The 27,066-nt window shown below is 39.4% G+C and overlaps 1 protein-coding gene across 1 annotated transcript; it reads right to left on the reverse strand.

Moving 5' to 3' along the window:
• Positions 1-36: 36 nt before the first annotated feature.
• LOC139735325 (glycerol-3-phosphate acyltransferase 1, mitochondrial-like) lies at positions 37-27,011 on the reverse strand (the record flags this gene model as incomplete). Its single annotated transcript, XM_071646076.1, has 6 exons — positions 37-1,026; positions 2,012-2,204; positions 6,195-6,299; positions 24,050-24,124; positions 26,040-26,185; positions 26,864-27,011. Coding segments are annotated over 6 exons (843 nt in total), but the record flags the coding sequence as incomplete, so codon positions are not given.
• Positions 27,012-27,066: the final 55 nt, after the last annotated feature.

Genomic DNA, 27,066 nt, shown 5'->3' on the forward strand with positions numbered 1-27,066 from the left:
AACCACATCTCATTTTGTTCAGCTTTATTTTTCTTTGGAAACTTATATAACATACTGTGACCCATGTCAACAATGTAACTAAAAAATCATGCTTCATCTTACAGTCAACATAATGTAATGTACAATATTTTAATGGGCCCATTTTCTAATGTATTCAAATTGCCATATATTAACCCTCCTCCCCCTTGATTACCTAATAAAATACTTGTTAATTCACTTGTTCCCATCCAACAAATGTTAGTACCCAGAATCCAGTTTGTATGCATCTTCTTGTTGCTATGTCCTGCAAGCCTCCAACAAGTTTTTTTTTTTTTTTTGATGTCACAAACAACCCTCTCATAGTAAGATGTGCACAAATTTGAGTACCCTTAATAGCAGAATAGTCAATTTGATTCCAACCAATTGAGACATAGCGGTATGCTGACACCCACTACATTACAAATGGCCTGGTGTTTGCTTCAGTACGAGAACAAGCTCTGAAGCTACAAAATTAAGTAGGTCTTGTCAACTTCAATGTCGATCTTGGCATATATCTCGTCAGTATATACAACAATATTTAAGTAACTTTCAACCCATGTTAGGCAGAGAAATAAAAGTCAGTCACACACACACACTCTCTCTCTCACACACATTCAATCAAAACCAAATATATCAATACAGTAGAATCTGTGTTTGACAAAGATAAGGCTCTGGTAGAAATGAGGCAAGTATGTACCAAAATAAATGTTCCTTTCTCTCTCTCTTCTCTTCATGGAGAAACTGTACAGCGTTGTCCTTGCACTAAAAGTAACCTGTGTCAATGTGACAGGGTGCCCTCCATCTCTCACTTTCTATATCTCTCATCACATCTTCACATCCTGAAGGCCTCTATTCTGTCGATGAAGACACCGAGTTTCTTCTCGCTCCTGAAGGGCTCGTTGAGATGCACCATGCGCACCTTGTCTGCATCGAGGTAGCAGTCTATCGCCTTCCAGTGGTTGAACAGCCGCCACGAGTTGCGTAGGGTGTCCATTGCACAGCTCTCAGCTGGTGGTAAGGGGAGGAACATATGACAATTACAATCTTGCTATTGAAAAGCTATAGATTTTTGTGAAATGACAACTGTCAATAGCTACTAATAACACACTGATCAATTTAGTGCCTATTTACGTTGATGTGGGAAATTTGTCGATCAGTTGCAATAAAAACAACTTGAAGCAAGAATTTAATCAATTTGAATAATTATGCAGTCCCCGCTGCATACCATAATGATTAGAACAAGCACTGGCTGGTGGGTGAAGCTGGTCTAGAGGATAAAATGCTTCTCCGGTGATCAGGAGGTTGTAGGTTTGAATCCTGCTCTAGTATGTATACCCATGATTTCTTTTGTCATGGCTACTACAAAACACCAGTCAATTCAGTGCATATTCATTTGATGTAGGCAATTTGTCAATCAGTTGCAATTAGCAGTGTTCCTCACATTAGTTCAACTTCTAAAGAGGAAATAATGTACTAATGGATCAAAAGTGCAGTCTGATAAAGGGATCAAGTTCTAAGCAAAGAAGGTGGGGTAGAGAGGGAAGGCCTCCCCAGGAGTAGTAGCAGAAGTAGTAGGAAGTAGCACCAGTAGTAGAAATAGGAGTTAGAGCAGTAGAAGGAGTAGCAGTAGATGGTAGTAGTAGTAGTTGTAATTTAGTCACAGATGCAGTAAAAGTATATGTGGTAGAAATAGCAGAAGCATAAGCTGTAAAAGCAGTAGCCATTGTAATAGTGCAGCTGTAGTAGAAGTCATATATGTAGTAGAATTATTAGTGGTAGGAAAAATAGAAGTAGTAGGTGTGATAATACAGGTAGCAGAACAAAGATTGCTTTTAAAGAGTAAAATATAAAAGTGACTCCAGATGGCTGTGCCATTTTGTGTAAACAAAGGACAAGATAGAGAGGGTTTGATATAGAGATTACACCTAGAACACTCATTCAGCCTGAATCTCAAGGCAAAGACAGAAAAAAAAAAAAACGGTTAGAAACTGACCATAGATGGCGAGGCCCTTGGCGACACGGTCCTTGGAGTAAGCGTTGACCACCTGGGAGAAATGAGCCTCAGGGACGTCACAGTCCAGGAGGCGAATGAGGTTACAGGCAGAGAGCCAATAGCCCTCAATGTAAGGAGCTAGGATACTCTGAAGGAAGTACAGTCTACACAGTGATTCCTGGCTTGTGTTCACCTAGCAACAGCAACAGCAGAAAGACATATCAAACATGCTAGTTAAGCTGCGTTTACACCATGTTCCCGGCAGCCATGGCAGCCCCATTTGCCCCAAACATAGTGCGCCCTGGGTAGATGAGACATTCTCCCGTTTTTTCCCCCTTCGCATTCTAATCTTCTTCTATTCAGTCCTAGCCCCAGTGAACATACTGCTATCAGACACTGTTCTCACAGCGTCGGGTCAGGCTAAACTATCAATATTTTCAGTTGCATCCCGCTACGGACAGCCTCCAAGTTTTGTTACGGCCTATTACGTGCCGCCCCATTTTGTTATGTTCACCCCATTTTACCGCTGGAAATAAGATTCCTCATTAGCACAGGGACTGCTGTGGCAAATTTTTCGACAGTCTAAAAATCTGACATGGCATCCACCGCATATATGGCCTGTCATGTTTGCCTATCCCATCCCAAGGCGTTGTTTCAAGTCCATCTTGTTTTGTCCATGGTGGCCCGAAACGGGGCTGCCGGGGTCGCCGGGAACCTGGTGTAAACGAAGCTTTAGGAAGACAACAGCAGTATTGTGGAAGAAGCAAACATACAAACAGAACTTACACAAAAATAATCATGACAATGATGGGTTGAAGTTTGCTTTGAATTGTTGATTCTGAATGGGCAAGCCCCCAGGTATCTCACAGATCTTGTTTCTTTACGTTCCATTACTTCCTCAAGACCCCTCCGTTCCTCCTCTACAATGCAATTGACTCCTGGACCACGTACTTCCACAAAATACGGTGATCGTGCTTTTTCTACAATTGCCCCTTCTCTCTGGAATTCTCTACCCGCCTATATACATCACGCCACTTCCGTTAATCAGTTTAAGATTTTGCTTAAGACTTATCTTTTTAGTAGATAGTTCTTTGGAATAGTCCAGTTGTGGGTCGGTCAATGGAGGTGCACACTGGTTTTGATTTTCATTATTTATCGTAATTATACTCTGTATCTATTTTTTTTTCTTTTTGGTATGTTTGTACTTGTATTTTGGTATTTTTGTATTATTCTGGTATAGATATTAATTTTCCGGTAAACTGTGCGCTTAGAAACATCGGTATTAAGCGCCTTATAAATGTATTGTATTATTATTATTATTATTATTATTTCACTGATGTCTATGTTTGCAATCATTTCAACATAATATTACCCAAATCACAAAATTTACTGAGAAACCATGACTACTGCAGGGCATCATCATATATATGGGTATATGGGACTAGTAAAATCATATCTGAATAACACAACAAATAAAACATCAGATACACACACTTTTAATTTTGTCTTAAAACTGAACTCAAGCACTGTCTGATCATGAGAGAAGAGTGAAATTTTGCCATTTTTCTTCCCATCACTTTTTTATAAACTTTATACTGAGCTTTCATACTCTTAAAGGAGAAGTCCGGACGATTTTGAAAAAAATTAACCAAAATCTACATAAATAAAGGACCATAATGACTAAGTTTTATTGAAAAAGACCCTCCCAACTCGCCACAATCAATTTTTTAGCATCACTAATTTTGAATCGTAACCGTTCGATTTCTGTACGCCGGCGAGAAAGATCACGTGACAGCGTGACGTTTCCTCCTCACATTGCTTTTTGCTTGGAGCGTCAGCTGGCTCGGGGGAGCCCTGCTTGAGCAACGGTGATACGGGCCAAGCAAGCGGTACAGGGGAAACTCGGTATAACGAACACTGCTATAGCGAGATATCGGTTATTACGAGGAAATTTTCCCGGTCCCAAATGTCCTTCCACACAAGTCTATGTAAAATGCTACTCTTATAGCGAGATCGGCTATAACGAAATAACTGCTATAACGAGATAAATTTTGTGATTTCCAAACAAAGAAAAACATAGCCAATCAAACCTGATATAGCGAGGTAAAGCAAAATGTCTTCGGGTAAAGCTTTACTTCGCCTGCGCTATCATGTTCCGAGATTGTAAAGCTCGATGCGCCAAAAACTGTCTTGTACACACATATTTTCTTCAGTTTACTCTACAGCTAGCACCGCATGTTGTACGTGTATGTGTGTGTGTGGTACATGCAGAAAGTGTGGTGGGACGGCCGTATACATGACATGATCATGACGTTTAGCAAGTGTGAGGCAATCTGATGCTGTGATTGGCTTTCTACGTAGGGAATTCCCCATCTTCACACACACACAGTCACAATGTACTTGTACATACAGAATGTGTCACACACACATACACACACAGCATTGTGCAGACCATTATTCAAGCTTTCCACACACAATACAAACCCATACCATAACCACACACCAATCCACAGACGATCTCCACACAATCGCAAGCTAGGTCCTATATATAGATTTACGAATTCAAACATCTACAGTTGATAAGAAAAACATTCTTGATATCGGATTTCATTGGCGAAAAAACATCTTCTTACCCATAAAGGTGAGTAATTACCTCACACCCATACCAAGTTATCAATATAGATTAAAAGATGATGGGTAGTCCCACATGTGCAAATTGATGTCTTTATGTTATGCTTTCTTTTATGCCTACTGATATAACGAGATATCGGCTATAACGAGGAAAACGACTCGGTCCCGACCATCTCGTTATATCGAGTTTCCACTGTAGTAGCGTACCGCTCAACAGTCTCTGACCACACAGCGGATGCACGCGGCATGATCTATTGCTTCATTAAAAAAATGCCGATGTGTCAAGTGTTAGGGTGTTGTCAATACTTCAACTTTACTAGTAAGTCTTCAAATTGAAGAAATATTTCGATTTTAAATTGATATCTATCCACGATACTACCTTTACATGATCCTGAATGCTACAACACGCAGCCCGATTACGCTGTGTGTATTGTGGGCTGCTGGTCGTAGTTACCGGCGCGGCGCGGCGGCGGTACCAAGCTGGCGCTGGCGTTTCTTCCTCGGTTCAAGTTACATGTATACTGTCGTATTTTATCACCGTCAGACACACTTTTCAACAGTCTCGGACAACAAAAGAGGCAATAATTCTGACATTGACAGACTGATTTCAGATTGTTCACACTCAGAAGTCGAAAAAACGATCGCGGATTGTGATAGCACTTGGCAGCAGCAGACGTAAATGTATGCCTGCACAGCCCGACAACAGCTAATGCATTGTAAGTGATGGGGTGGACACTAATAAGTACGGCAGTATTATAATACATACATATTTCAATTTAAACGAAAATGTTATAGCATTGCAACTATTTTACATTAATCTTTGAAGATTTTATATAGATATATAACGAAGATTATTTGAATAAAGGAATACAGCGTTTGGCAACAGCACTCCTAAATCGGTGTACGGTCTCCTGCAGTAGCGCCGACAAGGCACACATGCAGATACCGCCCGCAGTCAGCAGTGCAATGGGAGATCGATGCGTAGCTGGGCTTCGCTCGCGGTGCTCTCAGCTGAGGAAACTGCGCCCGATACGTCACGCGCAATGCATCCTGGGACAGATAGTACGAAGGGCAGCTCGCGACGGATTCGAACATGAAGAATTACCTTATTTAAAAAAAAAATCATAGTAAATGTATCTGATGGTCTTTTCTCGTCGGGAAAAGGGTAATAGGTTCATGAAATATTGTTCTTTACACACGAAACGGCTGATAATCGTCCGGACTTCCCCTTTAATTCAATCTCAAAGACTGCACACTGACTACACTCAGGAAATAGGTTTTGACTGTCTAGAACACTGATAGCAGTACATAAAAATCAAAATAAAAGAGAAAAAAAAACTAAAAGGAAAATATTAGGGTCAGATAATGTCACTCCAAACAAGACAGCATGGCATCGAAACAGACTGTCTAGTCTATGGGAAGAAAATCGCTACAAAAATAATACCCGTCTTTCTGAAGTAAACGTAAATCAACTAAGGAGAAAGGTCTCCTCCCGCCCCCCCCCCCCCCAAAAAAAAAGAAGAAGAAATTATTGAAAATCTTGAAGGCTCACCTCAATCTTCAGGTCAACTATGGAGGGCTCTTCATCACTGTCATCACTGTCCCAATTGGCCATTTTCCTCACTCCATGAGACAATTTCTTTGGTGCTTCAGTCTCCTTTTGGACAATAGGATTAGAATATAGAAGTATGAAATAAGTTTACAAGCAAGCTGCATAAACTTAAACCATTGGCATCTATGCACATGGGCACTACTGTACACCTGACCTGAAAATCTAGAAATTGGCCACACGACAGTACCAGTCCATCAAATGCAATTTCCAATACTGGTTAACATTTTTCTTAGATTCTATATGTTTTCAGAAACATAAAACTGTTTGGTTATGGGATTTATTTTCCATTTCTCCATACTTCTGAGTACCAAAAAACTGAGGAGACGATGATTTCTAGTGTTAAAGAAGACTGTGATGTATGTTTCTTTGAAATCCTGAAGGGCATCAGATCACGACTGCAATACTTTGCCAGAAAGCTACGAGACAAAACAATTTTCTCTCTAGGACAAAGAATTTAAAGATAATATGGAGTTTTGGTACCTTTATAAAGTTTCCCTGAGATTGCCTTGTCTTAGTTTGTGTTTCAGGTTAAAGTACCTTTCATATAACTAACACTGTGAGACTTACTCGCCCCAAAGTGCTCTCATGTCTTAGTAATCATGCAATAATGGTTTCGGATATTATCGACGCTGTACAACGTCGAAAAATACTAACGGCTCGTTCGAATCAGTGCCGTATATTAAGAGAGTCTGGCCAACTCGGTTTTCGGCTTATGTGTTTTGAAGCCTGTGATTGGTCAAAAGCTGGTCCCGTGATCTACAGGCGCCATGTCGTTACCAAAGTCAATCACGCGGGCGCGAGCAAAGCTCATACGCAGTGCCCATTGTTCATTACGCGCAGCTACGCGCTAATTTTGTTTGCCTTTGGGAAATCCCCAATATCAGTCACGGTGCAGTGGGGATAATGAATTGTCATTGCCGTTGTCTAACTTTTTTGAAGTAGAACGTATATAATATGTTATTTCAAAGTTATTTTGATATGTTTCTGCGAAAAACTGAAGATTTGTCATGCCTAAATTCCTGCCCAGCATGGCGTTGCTTGAACCACCTGACTCATGTGTAATGATGCACCGCTTTCCGACAGATCCAAAACGAAGGAAAAAAAAAAGTGGGAAATCAGTGTGCGACGGGAAAACTGTATGATAGGTTTTCTTTGGATTCCTCACGGTGTCTTTCAGACTATCCAAGTTTTGATTTACATTTGTATGCCACCGCCATAACGTACGAAGTGTAGCCTGAGGCATTTGTTTTGGTCGTCCGTCCGCCCTTCTGTCTGTCCTTCATTCCGTAATCATTTTTTGGACACCGTTTGTAATGAAACTGTTTGACATAAGTATATAAGATGCATGTATGAGTTGACAAAGTTTTGTCTTTAGCTTATAAACTTTTGTGTAAACACGCTCAAAGTGAAAGGTCAAAATCATGTACATAATGGTTAAATTCTTAAAACAATATTAGGCTACTACTATTTCCCTCATATCTACATGCAATTTTTGAAGGTGAGTACATGTATTTCCAGACAAAACTTGCTGCGGCGACTATGATTCTCTTGTGATTTATTTATTTATTTATTTATTTATTTATTAATTGATTGGGGGGGGGGGGGGGGGAGGTAGGGGTGGGGGTCATGGGAGGGGGCCAAAGGTCAAGGATCAATGTCAGTGAAAATGTTGAAATTCTAGTATCTATTGTTAAAATATTATTACCCAGTTCCTCCGTATCTTGGAGATTACCCAATGCAAAAACTTAAAACCAAACACGGTATTTGCATGCCATCATTACTACACAGATACGCGTATATAGGGAAAGATTTTGGCCATGATGGTCAAAGGTCAAGTGAAAATAGTAAAATGACAAGATTTTCCACATATTTTTAAAATAACCACTCAAGGTATTGCCATGAAGTATAGATAGGTCAACTGACGAGTATAAAAAAAATGCTCAAATTCCTTAATACTTGCTCTCTTAAACAATAAAAGTCATCCATTCACACCTAGTTCAAGGAAAGTAAACACTCGACGTATTATATCTTATGACAAACATGCCATTTTTTTTCTGTCAATTATATGAAACTGACGTGTAACATTGTCAAGACGTAAGTGCTACTCTATCGTATGTACCCCCAAAAAGAATTACAACGGGACTCTCCGCATTGATATCTTTAAAAATAGTCAATCAATCTAAATACAAATTCAGGGTATGAAACCATAACTAATTTTTCACATTATTCACAGAAAACCCCATTCGATTTGCTTCAGTGGTCAAAGAGAAATTCCTAGGGGCTTTGTAGAGGATGTCAGAAATCTCTTCCCTCCAAGTTCTGTCTATTGTATTCTCACACAAGAGCATCGTCGAAGTGCTTAACTTGGAAGATTCAGACTCATGACATGCTTTACAACAATCCACTTTTCTCTGTGACCGCTTTACCAAATTGAGAGCTAAGATATTGTATTTTAAGACTCTTAAGTAGCATTTAAACCGTTTGTGTTATCAATGCGAAAGTCTGATTGTATTTTTTTTTTTTTTGGGGGGGGGGGGACATACTGTACACCTGCTAAGAGAACAACGTAATATGGCTGAGGTATATGCCGGTAGCCATTTGGACAATTTTATTTGTTTTTTTTACTTATTTCATATCAATATATTAAATGGTCCTGGGCCCTGTTTCATAAAGCTGTTCGTAAAGTTACAAACAACTTACGAGCGACTGGTGATCAATTCTGATGTGCTATACTTATCAGAATTTCAATAATTCAGCACAAGAACTGATCACCAGTCGCTCGTCGTTCGTAACTTTACGAACAGCTTTATGAAACACCCCCCTGATCGTATAGTTTATATTTGGTACGGATGTCACTGAGGATATCCCTCATCATCATATTATGTTATCCAGGTATTTGTGCTTTCGTTCAATTACAGGTCTTTTAAAAAACTATTTCTAAACAATTTGAGATCATTTTACATACCTTAATACGCACTTGCCGATGCCGTTTCATGTTGTACACTGTACATAGGCGTATTCCTTTTGGATTACATACTAGTAGGCCTTCATGTCTGTTTCATACATAACTATATGGTACTAAATAGGATGGTAATTGGTGGTTATTTACGTGCAAAACAGTAATAACTGTGGAATTCGTCTATTAGCTGAGCACTGCTAGAATTGTAAATTTATTTATCATTTTGTTGTACAATATCCTTGTTCCCTGGACAGCTTGCTAAATACAATATAGCATACAGTCTAGTGAAAGTGTATGACACGGCATACTATGAATTCTTCTTTTATTTTTACAGCAAAAAAAAATAATTATCATATTTATATTCAAGAATTATGTCCTTTAGACAGCTTCCCTATACGTGGGTGCTTGTGTCTACAATGGTCTATTTGAATGTGTAAAAATGATTGACGATTGTTGGCTTTGTTCAACATGGATGGAATGAAAGAATGTCCCTCCCCCAACCTACACCCTTTCTCTCTCTCTCTCCCTCTCTCTCTCTATGAAAAAACAAAAGTCAAGCAACACAGTGCCTTGCGCCTTTGGGACGCCTGCGCGTAACGCTAACCCCCAAGCGCACACGCTAAAACCTTAAGCGCACTGTACGCTGGGTAACGACATGGCGTCCAATTTATGAGTTGGCCAGACTCTCTTAATATACGGCACTGGTTCGAATCAGTGCCGTATATTAAGAGAGTCTGGCCAACTCATAAATTGAACGCCATGTCGTTACCCAGCGTACAGTGCGCTTATGGTTTTAGCGTGTGCGCTTTGGGGTTAGCGCAGGCGTCCCAAATGCGCAAGGCACTGTGTTGCTTGACTTTTTTTTAGAGAGAGGGAGAGAGAGAGAGAGAGAGAGAGGGTGTAGGTTGGGGGAGGGACATTCATTCATTCCATCCATGTTGAACAAAGCCAACAATCAATCATTTTTACACATTCAAATAGACACAAGCACACAGGTATATAAACAATAGAGAAGCTGTTTAAAGGACATCAATTTCTGAATAAAAATACGATAAATTATTGCTGTATAAATAAAAGAATTCACAGTATGTCGTGTAGTAAACTTTCACTAGACTGTAGGCCCCTATGCTATATTGTATATTTAGCAAGTTGTCCAGGGAACAAGAATATTGTATAACAAAATGATACAATGTACAACTATATGATATTTACAATTCTAGCTGTACTGTGCACAGACGATAGACGAATTTCACAGTTTTACTGTTTCGCACATAAACAACCATCAATATACCATCCTATTTAGTACCATAAACTGACATGAAGGCCTACTAGTATAAGAAGGCCCTAATTCAAGAGGAATACACCTATGTACAATGGATACAACATGTAACGTCATCGACAAGTGCACAATGGCATGTAAAATGATCTCAAATTGTTTAAAAATAATTTCAAAAAAAGACCTGTAATTGAAAAATTGAACAAGCACAAGTACCTGGATAACATAATAATCATGAGGGATATCCTCAGTGACATCCGTACCAAATATAAACTATGATCAGGACCATTGACTGGATATGAAATGAGTTTCAAAAATGAAAATATCCAAATGGCGACCGGTATACCTCCGCCATATTACATAGTTCTTAGCAGATGTAGAGTACGCCTTGACAATGTTACACGACAGTTTCACATATTATTGGCAGAAAAATTTGTCACAAAATTTAATGCGTCGAGTGTTTACTTTCCTTGAACTAGGTGTAAATGGATGAGTTTTATTTAAAAGAGAAGTATTGAGGAATTTGTGCATTTTTTACTCGTAAGTTGACCAATCTATTTTCATGGCAATACTTTAAGCGGTTATTTTACAAATCTGCGGAAATTACTGTCATTTTAGTATTTTCACTTGACCTTTGACCATCATGGCCAAAATATTTCCCTATGCGTCATTGTGTAGTAATGAGCGCATGCAAATACCGCGTTTGGTTTTAAGTTTGTGCATTGGGTATAATCTCCAAGGCACAGTGGATGAACTGGGTAATAATAGATAGTAGAATCTTAACATTTTACCTGACATCGATCCTTGACCTTTGCCACCTCAAGACCCCCAACCCCAACCCCAACCCCCCCCCCCCCCCCACAAAAAAAAAAAAAAAAAATCACAAGAGAATCACGGTCGGGCAGTAAGTTTCGTCTGGAAATACATGTACTCACCTTCAGAAATATACAGATATGGGGGAAATGGCAGTATTAGATTTTAACCATTATGATTTAGACCGTTCACTTTGAGCATGTTTACACAAATAATATATGCTAAAAAAAAAAACTTCGTCCACTCCCACATGCACACAATCATGTCAAGTTTCATGGCCAACGGTTTCAACAAAATTGATTACGAATGAAGGACAGACAAATGCCTCAGGCGACACTTCGTACGTTATAGCGGTGACATACAATCTTCATGTGAATAAAAACTTGGATAGTCTGAAAGACACCGCGAGGAATCCAAAGAAAAAAAAATATAGCTTTCCCGTCACACTCTAATTTCCCACTTCTTTCCTTCGTTTTGGATCTGTCGGAAAGGGGTGCATCATTACACTTGAGCCACGTCGGTTAGCGCAACGCCATGCTGCGCAGGAAAGGCATGACGAAGTTTCAGTTTATCGCAATAAGATATCAAAATATCTTTCGTATACTTCAATAAAATAGACAACGGCAAGGACACTGCACCGTGACTGATATTGGGGATGTCCCAAAGGCAAGCAATATTGACGCGTAGCTGCGCATGTTCAACAATGGGCACTGCGTATGAACTCTGCTCACGCCCGCGTGATTGACTTTGGTAACGACATGGCGCCTGTAGATCACGGGACCAGCTTTTGACCAATCACAGGCTTCAAAACACATAAGCCGAAAACCGAGTTGGCCAGACTCTCTTAATATACGGCACTGGTTCGAATCTTTATATAGCTCCCTCAACGATCATTCTGCGTGTAACTCGTGAGAACCGGATCGCCAGCACAGAACTTGTGTAGAGTTCTGTGACCGCCAGTTATCCGGGCAGCGCCGCAGCGCTGACACTCCTCTGTAGCTGTGTGTGCGATGCGGTAATGCGTGCATTCATGCGAGTGGTATGTACAGTGCCGACATGACAATGCGTGATCACAGATTATTGTACATTCATGAGGCGAGGATGTACGACTTGTGTACGAGTACTACCAGTCTAGTAGTATATGGTACACGAAGACGGGTTTGACATAGAGCAGCCATTGTCATTGCAGGAGGGAAACAAAAACAAATACGAAGACCATGAACAGTGGTCAATCCTGCCGGAGGAAAAAAAAAAGACGAGTATAGCTGCGGCAACTTTGTGGCGATCAGATATGCATTAGTATACTTTGTATACTGGGCGTTGCGTTTTACTCACCACTGGCACCGGCCACCCTGGTTAGAGGCTCGTTATGCAGCGAAGCACGGATTATACCAGGGAGGTGAGACAACATACATACAGATTGTACGCGCACACAACTTGACAACACTGCGGTGGTGAGACGAGACTTGCTGTGCTGCCAAATAAGACAGTAGGTCCTACATGATATAATGTAGTTAGATATTTTTAAGATATAATATAATAATTGTCTGAATTCATCTGTTGGTAAACTCGCGTGATTTTAGAGGCTTCACTACAGTGCTAGACTATCACGCGGACTTGTTATCTATCTTGTAAGCAGCCTTAGCATGCCCTGTTCAGCAGTCGATCGTTTTACCAGGGAGGTGGTTTACCGGGGAGACGGGAACTCCCTATTCATTCACGTAATACAGGAAGGAAGACGATCACCTCGGCTAGCTCCCAGCCCGACCAGATGCATGCATGAATGCAATACCCGCTCGCGCTGGTTTACGTTTGGAACAGCAACACACACACACGCACACACTCACATACACACACAGTACACACACACACACACATACACCAGGGAGTGTTCCAGTCCACCTGTCTTGACACGGGTACAGAAATAGATCGACCGTTTATTGACCTTGAGTCGGGTCAGACTCACAAAAAAAAAGAAGAAGAAACCACGCCAAAGATGCAGAGTGATCAGATTGCAGGGAGAGGGAGATGGAGAGAGAGAGAGAGGAAAAGACACATTTTTCACAAACCTGCCTCGTTTTGAAGCAATCGTGGAGAACAGTTGCCAGTAGCTCCATGATGCAGACGCAGTCGAGGATGGAATAGAGCCCATCCCATACTCGCGACTATAGGGACTGACAGAGTTTGGATCCTGAACAAGTCACAACAGCGTCAGCATAAACGAGTTGTTTTTTGTTTTGTTTGTTTGTTTGTTTGTTGTTTTTTTTTTCAAATCCAAAGTCGGTCAGTCATAGTCGTGAGTCGTATTCCAATAGTGTGCGGCGGGCGTAGGATAGCCTCTTTGGCCTTTAGTTCGGCCTGCACTAATTTATTCATTTATTTATTTATTCATTTTTTTTTTTTTGGTATTTCAAAGTTACGTTGGTGTTTTCATTATGCAGATGGTGCATTATAGTAGGCCTATGATAAGTGGGCTATTGGCCCCAAAACATCGATTTTAGACTGAAAATAATCCGATGTAACGTGGTTTGTTTTTTATTTTTTATTTTTACAAACAGATTACATTCAGATTGACAGTGTAAATCATTAATCGATTGATTTTCAAGGAAAATGGACTTACCGGATTTTTTTTTCTTTCGAACACGCTTTTCTTCCTTCAGAGAAACACAAAATCTCCACATTCAACTCCAAAGGGAAGAAAATCAAGCTGCGCATACCGAGGTTGAGGTAGTAAATCCAAGTTTCAGAGGAATATCGCAAGATCTTGTGGGTGGTATACTAGTACTGTAGTAAGCTTCAGTTTGATTGTAGTTATGAACTACCTATTTACGACGCCAGGGTAGCCACGGGTATGAGCATGTAGCTCTAATATTGTGCGACACAACAGAAGCCTGCAACATTGTGTGCGACATCCTCGAGAATTGGCGACATGCATGTTCTAACTATATAAGTGTTATCAAATTTGTGAAAAACACGTGTAAAACTTGTGGGACGACAAACTCATATGTTGGCTGAACTCTATTTTATTTTTATTTATTTTTTGTAAAGAATATTTCATTCTCCATCAATGATATTTCGTTTATGCATCGATACAAGGTACTCCATCATCTCTTTATTGTTTTAGGGGGTTTCGTGTTGACAAAGTCGAGTATTTGGCTGCAAAAATTGCGGTGAGCTACCTGTAGGTGTATGGCTGGGGCGTTTCCACGTGTTTATAGAGCATAGTGAAAATTCAAGGAAAAAAAAACCCTATTTTATACAACCCAAACGAATTGAAACAGAACGCGCAGTGGTACGGGGAAAAGACACTGCGTGCGAACATCTTCTTTTCAAAAAAAAAAAAAGAAGACGTAAAGAGCAAAATCCCACGATAGCATTGGGGGGGGGAGGAGGGAGGAGGAGGGGGAGGGGGGGGGGGGTAAACCACAAATCCGCGCGGTGGCGCATTCCTGATGAGGTCATGAACAGTCTGGGGCCTGCGGGAATGAAAAGGATGTTTCGAAGCGAGCTCAAGTCGAAGACTCCGGGGAAGACCACTGGCAAGATTGCAAACGTTACCTGATTCTACATTTCTTTCATTAATCAATTGGCGTAAAATAATGTTATTTTTTCTATTTTCTTTCCTGAATTATATTCCACTGCCCTATAAAAAGGGGGAAGATTCTCTATTATTCTTTCTTTTCTGACGGTGACTCAGAGGTGCTTGATTATAAAAAAGGGAAAATCATGTTACTGTTCGTCACTCTGCAAGTTCGTTGTTCTGAAAGATAGTTAATCCAAAAATGAAAGAAAATTATTCGCATCTCGAAGGTTATTTTATTCCAAAATGAAAGAGAGAGAGAGACAGACAGACACTTTCGTTATTTTTATGGTTCCTTGATTCGAACACGGGTGTTCGTTCATCCTGAAACGAAATAAATTTCGTACCACGTATAGGACCTAATTCGTTTTCAGAATAAAAATTTTCGGATTATAACGAACGCCTTCATATTCGGAGTAACAAATGGATCTGGAACAGGAATTTGGGGACCCGGACTGACGAACCTTATACATGTGTACTTATCCCCCAAAGTAATGGATACGGTTCAAAAAAATTAACGATGTCAAAAAGGGAGATAAAAGTTTCCCGCCAATTCCCCCTTCCGTCAATACTAAGGCTCCTACTTCGGAAGTATAGGCCTGTCCCTCGTTGCTCGATAAAGAAAAAGAAAAAGAAATGAACGTCAAAATAAACAAGAACAGAATAAACGCATGTTCGCCTATCGTGGGGCATCTATGCAATACTGTTACCTTGGATAATGATATCCTCACCCTCACCATCGTGTAATTCCTATATAAGAAAGCAATTTATATAATTTTTTGCACTGGATGTTATGAAAATGTATGTGATCTGGTATCCCGACATAATGTTAATGATTATGTTATATGAAGAGGGCTGTGGGTGGGTGGTATTCGAATACTGTTTTGTATAATTATGATTTCGTTTCGTGTAGCTTTAATATATGTGCCTATAATAAGAGTTTCATTTTAAATGGAGTTTCAGTCAATTTAATAATTCATGTCAAATTGGATTCCTCGGAAGACCATCACGACCATGAATGCCGAGTTGCGAGCAGGGCAATCAATCCGTTTACCTTTGGTTATATAATACCATGTTATTATAGTTGAAATGTATCATTGTTACCTTGGGACTTTACGGTGAATCATTTATTAACAGACAATCAAATATCTCCCACTGCCGAAGGGGAAACATATCAAACTAAGAATGACATTCATTTTTGCTTTTAAGATTTCCCTTCCCTTCTGACAATTATTTTCTGAAACATCCACCAGTGCCGGATGTAGAATGTTTATTCCGAAGGTGATTATCCGACAATGAAGTACAAAGGCTTGATACTCCGATGAATTAGAATCACAAGCTTACGCAATGCTATTTGACGAAGAACACTCTTCGGATATGTTGACGATTAGTGCCCTGTGGGTTGTCATACAGCCATGTAATTGGCTTAAACATTATAAACCAAAAAAATCGTAGCATAATGTATACTAGGCCTTCTAAATAACCAATAAAACATTTGAACGAATTAATAATTGCCTATAAATAATCGGCAGCACCCCTCAAGTATTTCAAGAAACAATTATATGTCTTGTGCAAAACAATTCCTGCATATTTTTTGAATGTGGCAAGATATAATGCGAACATGAGAATGTGAGTTATATGTTGATAGAACAATTTCAATATTGAGCTGAGTTCAGCAGATGTCATAAAATATCTTCGGATCTCGTTCATGAGGACATGCCAGCAGAATTTGTGTAAATGAAATGCAGCCATTTCCACTGGAACTAATGGTAGATCATTGTTATTGCCGTATCCTTGGAGTAAAACGTCGCCGGGGCGCGGGGCAATTCAGTGTGGTATCTTCGAAGGAAACATCGCCGGAGCAAGTGTCGGTGGTTCAGTCGTCGGCGGAGCAATCATTGTCGACGGAGCAGATGTCGTTGGGGTGATGTTGCGGAGCACATTCTCGCGGAGCGAATTAATGTCAGTGGAGCATAAAGACTGACCTCTCTTTGATACATACGTATACTCATGGACACAAAAGAAACATTAGACAATGGCATAATGGGTATAGTGGTCGGACATTTCCATCGCCTTGATGTTACCATTTTGCAAAGAATCTGAAAATTTTAGTAACATACATTAACCAAAATTAATGTCATACCGTACATTTCTGGATGCTGAAAATGTTTAGAAGCTGACCTATTTCACTCAGCGTGACAAAGGTGAAAAGTTTACGTTTTCTCTGTTGTTCCGGATTAAAGAAAAACAAAATAACGTCACCATGATTAATTTCCTTATATGATAATGTGTAGGAAGGGATAATGTGTTATTCATATTTTTTGCGGTACATCAACGATCATTGATGCGACTTGACTTGACATCATCTTGAAGTTCATCAGGACGTGTTTCCAATGACGTTCATTTACAGGTGCTATTATAGGGACAGCATGTCATGTTTTTACGGAGCGTTGTTCAATCTGTTAAAAACAATATAAAAAAACATACATAACGATATGTGCACAGGAAATTACAATCCTCTGATAATTTATGACAATGATAATGAGATGTGATGTTTATAGCTTATTTGCAATACATTTCACTCCCGTTACAACGAACACGGTAATAACGAAGCAAAACTTCTGTTCCCAAAATTTTCGCCATTAAAGTCTGTGTTTAAAAATTCGCTTATAACGAACACGGTTATAGCGAAATTTTCGTTATAACGAAGTCTTTTCCGAGCGCCACTGACAAAGAAAAACAAAAGAAATGTGCTCTGTTATAAAGAAATGCGGATCGCTTCCGAAAATACGTAGCGGAACAATATAGCGTCTCTGCGTGGACGAATGCTTCACAATACTGCGTTTTCGATCCATGTGTCACGCACAAGTTTCCGAGGAGAACTTGCATTATTGTTATACAATCTGACAATAATCTGAAATTGAGTAAGGTTCCTTATTACAAAACACAAAGATTCTGATACACCTAAATGTCCGTTAGTTCGGAAATGAAACAGTGTTTGTTCGCGAACATTTGGCGTTATTCCAAAGATTCGTTATTCCGAAAAAAAAAAAGAATATGGTTCTTATTACGACGGTGCGTTTGTCCGAAAATGATAGGAATTCCAAACATTCATTAATCGGAACATTAAAAAAACAACAACCTAAAACAACAACAAAAACAAAACCAAAAAACCACAACAACAACAAAACAAAACCAAAACAAACAAACAAAACAAACAAACAAACAAAAAACGTTTCGTTAATCCAGAAAAGAAAAAGGTGAGTCCACTAACAAATCTTAGGAATTCCAAACCTTATAATTGTCTTAAGAAAACTGAACCTTCGAAATACGTAGCCTGTGTCACTTTTCTTTTTATTAGCAAACCATCTTCGGAATGACAAACTTTATTACATTTTCGGATTAAAACAACAACGAACCTTCGGAATAGTGATCCTTTCTCAGTTAGTAAATAACAAACCTTTTGAATGACGAGCCTGATCATTTTAATTTCTGACCGACGAACCTTCGGAAAACGAATGATATATTTTTATCTAAATTATGAACTTTTGGAAAAACGAATCTTCAGAAGTGTGAAGCTTCAAATAAATAAACCTACTGAATCCTTAGAATGGCGAAACTTCGGAATAAGGAGCCTTCGGAGTAACAAACTTCAGTATAAGAAACGAACCTTTGGAATAGCGAAATGTATAACCGAATCCTATAAACCGTCATTTTCTATATACATGCGTGATATTACAAACAACTTTATGCTCCCTTTTAATTGTAATATTCAAACGGAATTTAAAAGGTCCCATTCCATTTTACATAGCTTTCCAGTGTATGATGAGTATTCAGCAAACAGAACGTCATAATTTGCGTGGTTTCCTTTTTTTTCGTTGAATATTGTATTTGTTCGGTTATAACGGAACTTCGTTATAACGAAAGAAAACTGCCCCCATGTCCCCTACATCCAACTAGGGTATAGTTAGTTCTCTTTTCTTTAAAATGTATATCATCAAGGTTCTGCAGTGACCACTGTACTAGTATATTATTTTTTAATACATGTATTTGTTTTTAGGAAGGAAACAACCCCGTAACGAGGGGGCATTGGTGGCACGAGAAACTGAAGGAGAAAAAATGCATGGGGGAGCCTTTTTTTCCTATTCAGCTGATTAATCCCGCGTGGGGCACCAGAAAGAAATAAAAAAGAAAGGATGTAATATATGTAAATATATACATATATCTTATATATATATATATATATATATATATATATATGTATATATATATATATAATATATATATGTATATATATATATACATATATATATATATATGTATATATATATATATGTATATATATATATGACGAGTGATATACATACCTGATGGTACACGTGTAGAGCTGTCCACCGTTGCTTGTTATACCGGTCGAACACGAAGCCACCTCGATCACTACTGATAATAGCTTACTATAACACGAAGCCCTCTCGATCTCCATTGGGATTGTGTTATGTGAAACAGATTGCATAAGATTATGCTCTTGTCATGACATTTGTCATCATGAAAAAAAGGGAAAAGACGGTCGAACAATCACAGATGGAAGAGGTCTTTGATTTGCTTTGTTGTTGTTGTTGTTGACAAAATTGTCTCACAGAATCACCTGATAAGCAGACAAACCAGTCCTCTTCACATCATTTTTTTTCTGCCAATTCTCTCCACAAAATTGGCCGCCACGCAAAAACAACAACAACAAAATAATACAAACAGAACCAGCACATGTGGTAATCAATTCCATCAAATCACCTGCCCAAACAACAAGCAAACATGTTATACACAAAACGCATATTAGGCCCTACTAATTGTAAAAACAAACAGTCAGTAAAACAACTAAAACATAACATTTCGGAATACGTCTTTCTTGGCCAGTCAGGCCTGTGCTATATATACTACGCTACGAAAAAAAAAAAAGAAAAAAAAATGTCCAGCATAAAATGCTACATGCCGAGCGTCAATATCCATGATAGGCCTATGCCTACTCTGATGGCAACGTTGACCATGTAGATAATCGTCATTAACAATCGGATTTTCCATATGTTAGTTAGCGATTTTTTTTTTTCTTTTTGACTTGACAGCCCATTCATTGTCAGAATGGGCAAGAGAAAAAAAAAGGCTGTGAAGACTGTTTTTAAAAAAAAAATAATTTCTTTCATTTTTTTGTTTAAATCTTGACCTGACAGCACATAATACAATGTCGAGAGAAGTGCTTTTCTTCGATAAGCATATAAACATGGCAATTGAACATTATTCTAGAACGCTATATGTGATATGCAGCACAGTTCCATTACACGCTCTTTGACTGCATATAGTACACAGGTACCACGTGCAATGGAGCAAGGAAGCAAAAACAAACAAAAACGAAAATAAAAACCCTAAACAATAATAATCTAAACAGGATTAGCATTTCTGTACAATCTTTCGACAAATCTGCTCAAATAAAACAAAAAAACCGTCGCGTCCTGCACAAAACGCATATATAGGCCCTTCTATATCTGTAAAACAACAACAACAAAATAAATAACCCGAACCTTTCGGAATCCGTAATTCTTTGACACTCAGACCTATGCTATTATTACGCTAAGAAAAATGGACAAATGAAAAAATGTCAAGCATAAATGCTACGTTGCAACTGATATACGTCGATGGAGAATATAGGGCGATTTGTCAATCAGCTGCAATGAAAACATATCGACGTAAGAATTTCATGAATTTGAATAAATGCTTCGTGCGAAGCGTCATGTACTGCACCAACTCTGGCAACGTATAGACGATCATTAGTAACAACCGAGCTGGGTTTGTTTTTGTTGTTGTTGGTTTTTTGTTGATGTTCTAGTTAGGTTTAGTCGGCGATTGTTTTCTTTTTTTACTTGACAGCTGATTTGTCGACATAGTTGGCCAAAAAAAAAGGAAAAAAGTGCAGACAATTTTGGATTTCAAACAACAAAACCCAAAATAATATTAATTGTAGTCAAGACAGGATCAGTGGTAATCAATATTATTCTGTCAACAGATCGCCTGACAAAACAAAACAAAACAAAACAAAAACACAACTAAACACGTCTTCCATAAAACGCATATATAGGCCCAACTAATTTGAAAAACAATCAGTAAAAGTACGCTGAGGAAAAAAAAAGAAGAAGAAAAGGAATGAAATTAAGAAAAAAATGCTCAGCATATACAGGCTGAAGCGTCAACTATGGCAACGTTGACCGTGTGTAGATCATCAAGCTGTTATTACTTCTACAGGTTTAGTTGACGATATCTAGTGCATTTTTTTTTTATTGGACAGCTCATTTAGGCTATGGACAGAGTTGGCAAAAACGATGCAAAGATTGTTATTGATTTTTTGATTTGGCTTGTCAGCACTTACGGCGAGAGAATTGCTTTTCTTTCATCATAAATGATACAGTGTAAAAACCATGGCAAATTGAACAAGACCCTGTTGTCTTTACGGGTGCTGTTCGTTATTCCGAAGGTTCGCAATTCCGAAGGGTCGTTATTCCGAAGGGTCGTTAATCCGAAACACGCAATTCCCTATACCTAGAGGTTCGTTAATCCGAAAATGAAAAAGGGTTTGTTAATCCGAAAATTTGTGGCGTTATTCCGAAGGTTCGTTATTCCGAAGATTGGTTAATCCGAAAATGAAATTCGGAACAATGAACCTTCGGAATAACGAATCTTAGGAATAAAGAGCCTTCGGAATAACGAACCTTCGGAATAACGAGCTGTAACCGTCTTTACACGCCGGCCGCAGTAACTATATACGCACAGAACACAGGTAGGCCCTATCATGCGGGACAAACAAAGTAAAAAACAAAAAACAAAACCCTAAAACGACAATAACACAAACAGGATTAACAAATTTGGTTGTCAGTTCTCTCGACAAATCACCTGACCAACAACAAACATGTCCTACAATCACAAAACGTATCTCAATAGGCCCCACTAATTTGAAAATTACAAACAATCAGTAAAAAAAAAAAAAACAGGAAAAAAAAGCAAAACAAAAATTCTTTCGATTTCGGATTATGTCTTTCTCTGACAATCAGGCCTATGCAACTAAAAACAATAATAAAGTAAAATTAAGATTAGAAATGAACAGCACGTGGTATACGTGCGGAAGCGTCAACATCTCGACTGTGGCAACTTTGGCTGTGTAGATGATCATCAGTAATAAATAGATATGAGAGCAGTTGTTCTTTCTTAGGTTTTCTTGATTGTGTGATCATGTATCGTCACTAACAAAATGATCGTTTCCCTCATTTCAGTCTTGTTTCGCAGATGTGCCTTTTCCAGACAGAAATGTCTTTGAATAGATACAGATGATGAGGAGCAGAAAGACCTGAGATCATGAGAAATTTTGTGTCAATCATGCACCTGTAGGCCTACATTTCAAAAGCGTCTCAAAGACAGTTTTAGCATGCTTTACTGCTTTGATCCCATGATTGTCACCGCCAGCAAGCCGGGAGAAGAACAAGATGGTGATTCGAGAAATCTAAAACTATATGCGCAGAAGAAAATAACGCAGAAAAATCAAATGAAGTGAATGTGCAGTCTTGAGGTGTATGTTTGGACATCATACCTCAAAGCAAACACTTTCGCCAGGGAAAAGCAGGCAGTTTTTAAAAGAAATGATGGCAGAATGATTGTCACTTGTGATCTAAATAATATTTCACTTTTCCGTAGCATATATCCAGAGCAAAAAAAAAAAAAAGAAGAAGAAGAAGAAAAAAAGGACGGTAATCGTAGAGGACAGGTATATCCTATACGCAAGGTATTATGCGTGTGCGAAAATGTGTACGATGAATGCCCTTGTACTAGGCCTATATTAGGTCCATGGCCTGTCGACATATCACCCGACGAACAACATCAAACATGTCCTTCACAAAACGTACAGGCCCACTATTGTTTACTCTTTTTTTCTTTTCTTTTTTTTTTTTTTACTTGGAAGCTCATTTATCGACAGAATAACAAAAACAAGAAAAATGGGAGGACTATCTTTGATTGTTTGAGTTATTTTATCTGTTCTTGTCAACACATATGGCGATCGAGAGAATCTCATTGTTTATTATAGCATGATCTGCAGAACAGTCCACTAACACGCAGCTCGTAGCTGGTCGTATGAATACAAACAGTACCCAAGTACATAATACGTGTAAAATATATAGCTCGCAACGGGGCGAAAGAAAGAAGCCAGCTCGCTAGCGAACTGAAGCCAGAACGATATCGCCACGGACCACATTGTTTAGTGTACTGAATCCACTCTTCGGTGGAAGCATGACTAGCAAAAAGTATCGACTTGTTGGTGGAAGGCAAAGAGTGGTGGAAAGCGCGTTGCGTGCTGGGCATGTGTACAATATGGGTACTAGTGCTCATGGCCACCACACAGTACTAGACACTTCGAGTATAGTACACGGTTGGCTGGCGGCCCCATCCATGCCCCCATGACTGAAATACGACAGTGAGTATCATACGTACACACAACATACACCGCACAGGGGTATCGTACACTACAGGACGTCGGACATGAGACGCACACAGTGGCTGTGCTATATCACAGAACTCTCTGTGGGCTATACACACAATGTACCCAGTTGTCGACAGCTTGCTCTGCTAGCTATAAACGGATCGCGGATCGTAACCTCTGAGATGCGGTCGCGCTTACATTGTGTACAGTACACTTCAGTAGAATATCACAGAACTCTCTCAAGAGCTCTGTGAGTAGTATCCGAAAACCGACTTTCTTCTCGGGACCGCAAGGGGGCGTTGTGAATCATGCGCTCGCGAGACCAAATCCTTCCGTTTAAACGAGCCGTTATTTTCCGAGAGTCACTACTGCAGTTCTCATCTAAATTGACATTCTAGTAATCAAACATGAGTTATAATGCTCCCTAAGCATCATACTGACTAGCAGTTATATCCAGATACTTTGAATCATGGTTTCACTCGGTGATATGCACCTTAACAGGAACTCCATTTTATCTTTAATTACTGGGCAAACAAAATCATCTTAACACATTGCACCACCCCGGAAGACTGGGCATCAAGACAGTCAGTCACAGGGCAACAAGCCAAAACCAATCTCCCTCATACAGCAGCTCCAGAGATGAGTGAGTTCCCCTCACCTGAGGTATGACAACTTCACTGAGCACCAGCTGGTCAATTGCTTCTGAGATAGCATGGCTGATGTTCCCACAGGGCTGCAGACAAGAGGTAAAAAACATCACACAAAATATACATTGAATGCATATCACCATTTTGAGAAGCCACTCTTTGTGAAGTTAGTCTGGCTATTTGCAAGTTTTTGAAGGAAACTGGGGCTGGAGAGGGGGTGGAACCTGTACCTCCATCTCATTTCACATTAGTGTAAATGGTTCCCCTCCAGCACTGACAAATGAAGAAGTCCAGACATATGTTGCTATGACAGAGTTAAACTACTTCTGCTGTCTTCATTCACTGTACTCCCTTAAAATATGACAAAGTAATGTATGGATGAAACAGATATTCCTCAACATTTTATCGCATATCACTAGCTTTGATTTCCCAACTACTACTTTTAACAGCACATTTGCAAACCCTTTGTCTAGCTCTCCACATGTCTAACTCAACACAATCTTTTATAACTATTTAAAACAGTTAAATGCATGAAACAGATATTCCTCAACATTTTATCGCATATCACTAGCTTTGATTTCCCAACTACTACTTTTCACAGCACATTTGCAAACCCTTTGTCTAGCTCTCCACATGTCTAACTCAACACAATCTTTTATAACTATTTAAAACAGTTATATGCATGTCGTTCAACTTGTAGACCTTTGTTTTGACTTGTTGATCCTTGTTTTCCCAGTTTCATTTATTGTTTGTTCACATTGTGCTCTATCTCATTTTCAGGTGTCTCCATTCCATCCCTATGTGCTCTTTTGATCAGTTCTGTGTTGCTTTCCCCTTTCAGCTCGTTTTATTTCACTTTGTATTTTCTGCTTATCCATATTGCATAATAGATTCAAGATGTTGACTATCCCTTCATCTTTTCACATCACAGGTTGCCTACCCATATCTTTAAAGGGAATGGCGAGTAACTGATCAGTGGGAATCAGTGGGAATACTGGGGGGTGATTGTTCCAATCCTTGTGGGATTCATTTAAGAGTACATTATGTATCTATTGTTGTGTGAAAATTATTTGCTTCAGAATGGTCTCATATTCAAGTAATGTGCAGTTTAATGTTTCCAGGTAAGCATGCCTGTACAGTGATGGGCGATTAAACTGCTCATTACTTGAATATGAGACCATTCTGAAGCAAATAATTTTCACACAACAATAGATACATAATGTACTCTTAAATGAATCCCACAATGAATGGAACAATCATTCCCCAGCATTCCCACTGCTTTTCACTGATCAGTTACTAGCCATCCCCTTTAAGGATCATCACTGGCCTTTTAGTAGCCTTTGAGTCTCCCCAATCCTTTGATTTCACCTCCCTCCCATGTACACTGATTGCCTTCTTGCCATAGATCCCCAACCTGTCTCTTTTGGTTTCTTTGTTGTGTCCTTGGCCCCTCCTAGTTGGTGCATGTTATGCTGTTGTGTGTCTGTAGTTTGTACAGATGTATGTTTGCTTTCTGTGTTTGTTACTCTGCCTCTGACACAGATTCTGCCACGATCAAAAGCTCCAGTTCCTTTTGACTTAATTTCACTCCACTGGCTTGCTGTTATTGAATAAGCAGTTTTCAGCAGCTTTTCTTTTTTTTTTGCCTTCAGTTTATGCGAGTTAGACTTCAATGACAGTTAGGTCCACAGTGTGGTCTCCGACATTGGTTCATTATGACTAATATGCAAAATCTTGTATGTATACATTCTGTACGAGCAGCAGAGCTTTTTTTCTACATTGTGACATATTTCTCACGTAAAAGATCCCACAAAAGTCAATGGTAAGACAGAGGAACACATGTCTGCAAAGTAGACCATATACTGCATCCTTATCACCACATTTTAAGATATATTAAAGAGCAGGTATAGACTCAGTTTCACCATGTGATGTTAAAGAAACTTAGAGACATTACTACATGTGACACAATTTTGTTACAGTTAGCCATACAGTGCATCTCACCGGCACAAAGGTGAACTCAAACTGCAGCATGTCACACAGCTCCTCCGCCTTGCGCGCGAGCCGATCCCGCAAGAGAACGATGGTTCTCTTCCTCGCGTTGTCAATCACGAGGAGATCCTCGTTGCACAGGGCCAGCAGAGCTGAAGCTGTTTGGGAATTTGTGGAGAGGGAAAACATCTCATGCTATGAAATCATGAATTATTATCTACACAGTAATCTGGTCATTTTGCCTTGTTTGAGACATGAATTAATCAATATCACGCGGGGGGGGGGGGGGGGGGGGGGGGGGGAGGCCATCAACAGAATATAACCTACCTTCAGGGATTGGATCATGACAGCCAGTCACAAAAGTTTACGAAAAACATGCAAACCAAGAAGGAATAAAATTAATGTCTGACAAAAGTTCTCTAGTGTGCTTTCAAAATCATTACCAGTAAAATATTGGGCATTCATCTGGGTTTGCACATCAATAAACTCTGTCTAGACTTGGGACATTGATATCTACCTGGACATAGACATCAGTCATCTATGTTGACATGAACATATGTACATGTATCTACTGCTTTCTTTACTGTCAATATTAGTTTAGACTCTGACATAAGAGTTAGCCTAGACTTGGGCTTAGACATTGGACTTTTGTGTTGGCATTTTGCTGGATTTGGACAATGATAACAAGGTGGACAAGGACATAAACATCTTGATCTTTCACAACAGTATCTATTTGGACTCTGAATTCAAAATCTATTCGGTTGCATACATATGTATCTAGACTTTGTGCAAGCTATCACACATCGTCATTACTGCCTTCACCATTTTAAACTCACCCACAATAGATTCCATGAGAAATACAGACACCAGCCCCGCACCGTAGTACGAGAGCTCAAAAACGTGAGGTAGGCCGGTGTTGGGCACTATCATCTCCCTGACAACTTCAGCCTCTGGACGGGCCGCTGTCGGGGGCACGATGTCTGGCTGGACACGGGCCCGGTGCCTGGCCACCAGGTCGGGTCCAAGAAGGGCTACAGTG

Source organism: Diadema antillarum, unplaced genomic scaffold (assembly GCF_040938485.1).
Source record: "Diadema antillarum isolate AM-2024a unplaced genomic scaffold, OU_Dant_1.0 seq00000569_RagTag, whole genome shotgun sequence".
In the NCBI taxonomy this organism is placed as follows: domain Eukaryota; kingdom Metazoa; phylum Echinodermata; class Echinoidea; order Diadematoida; family Diadematidae; genus Diadema; species Diadema antillarum.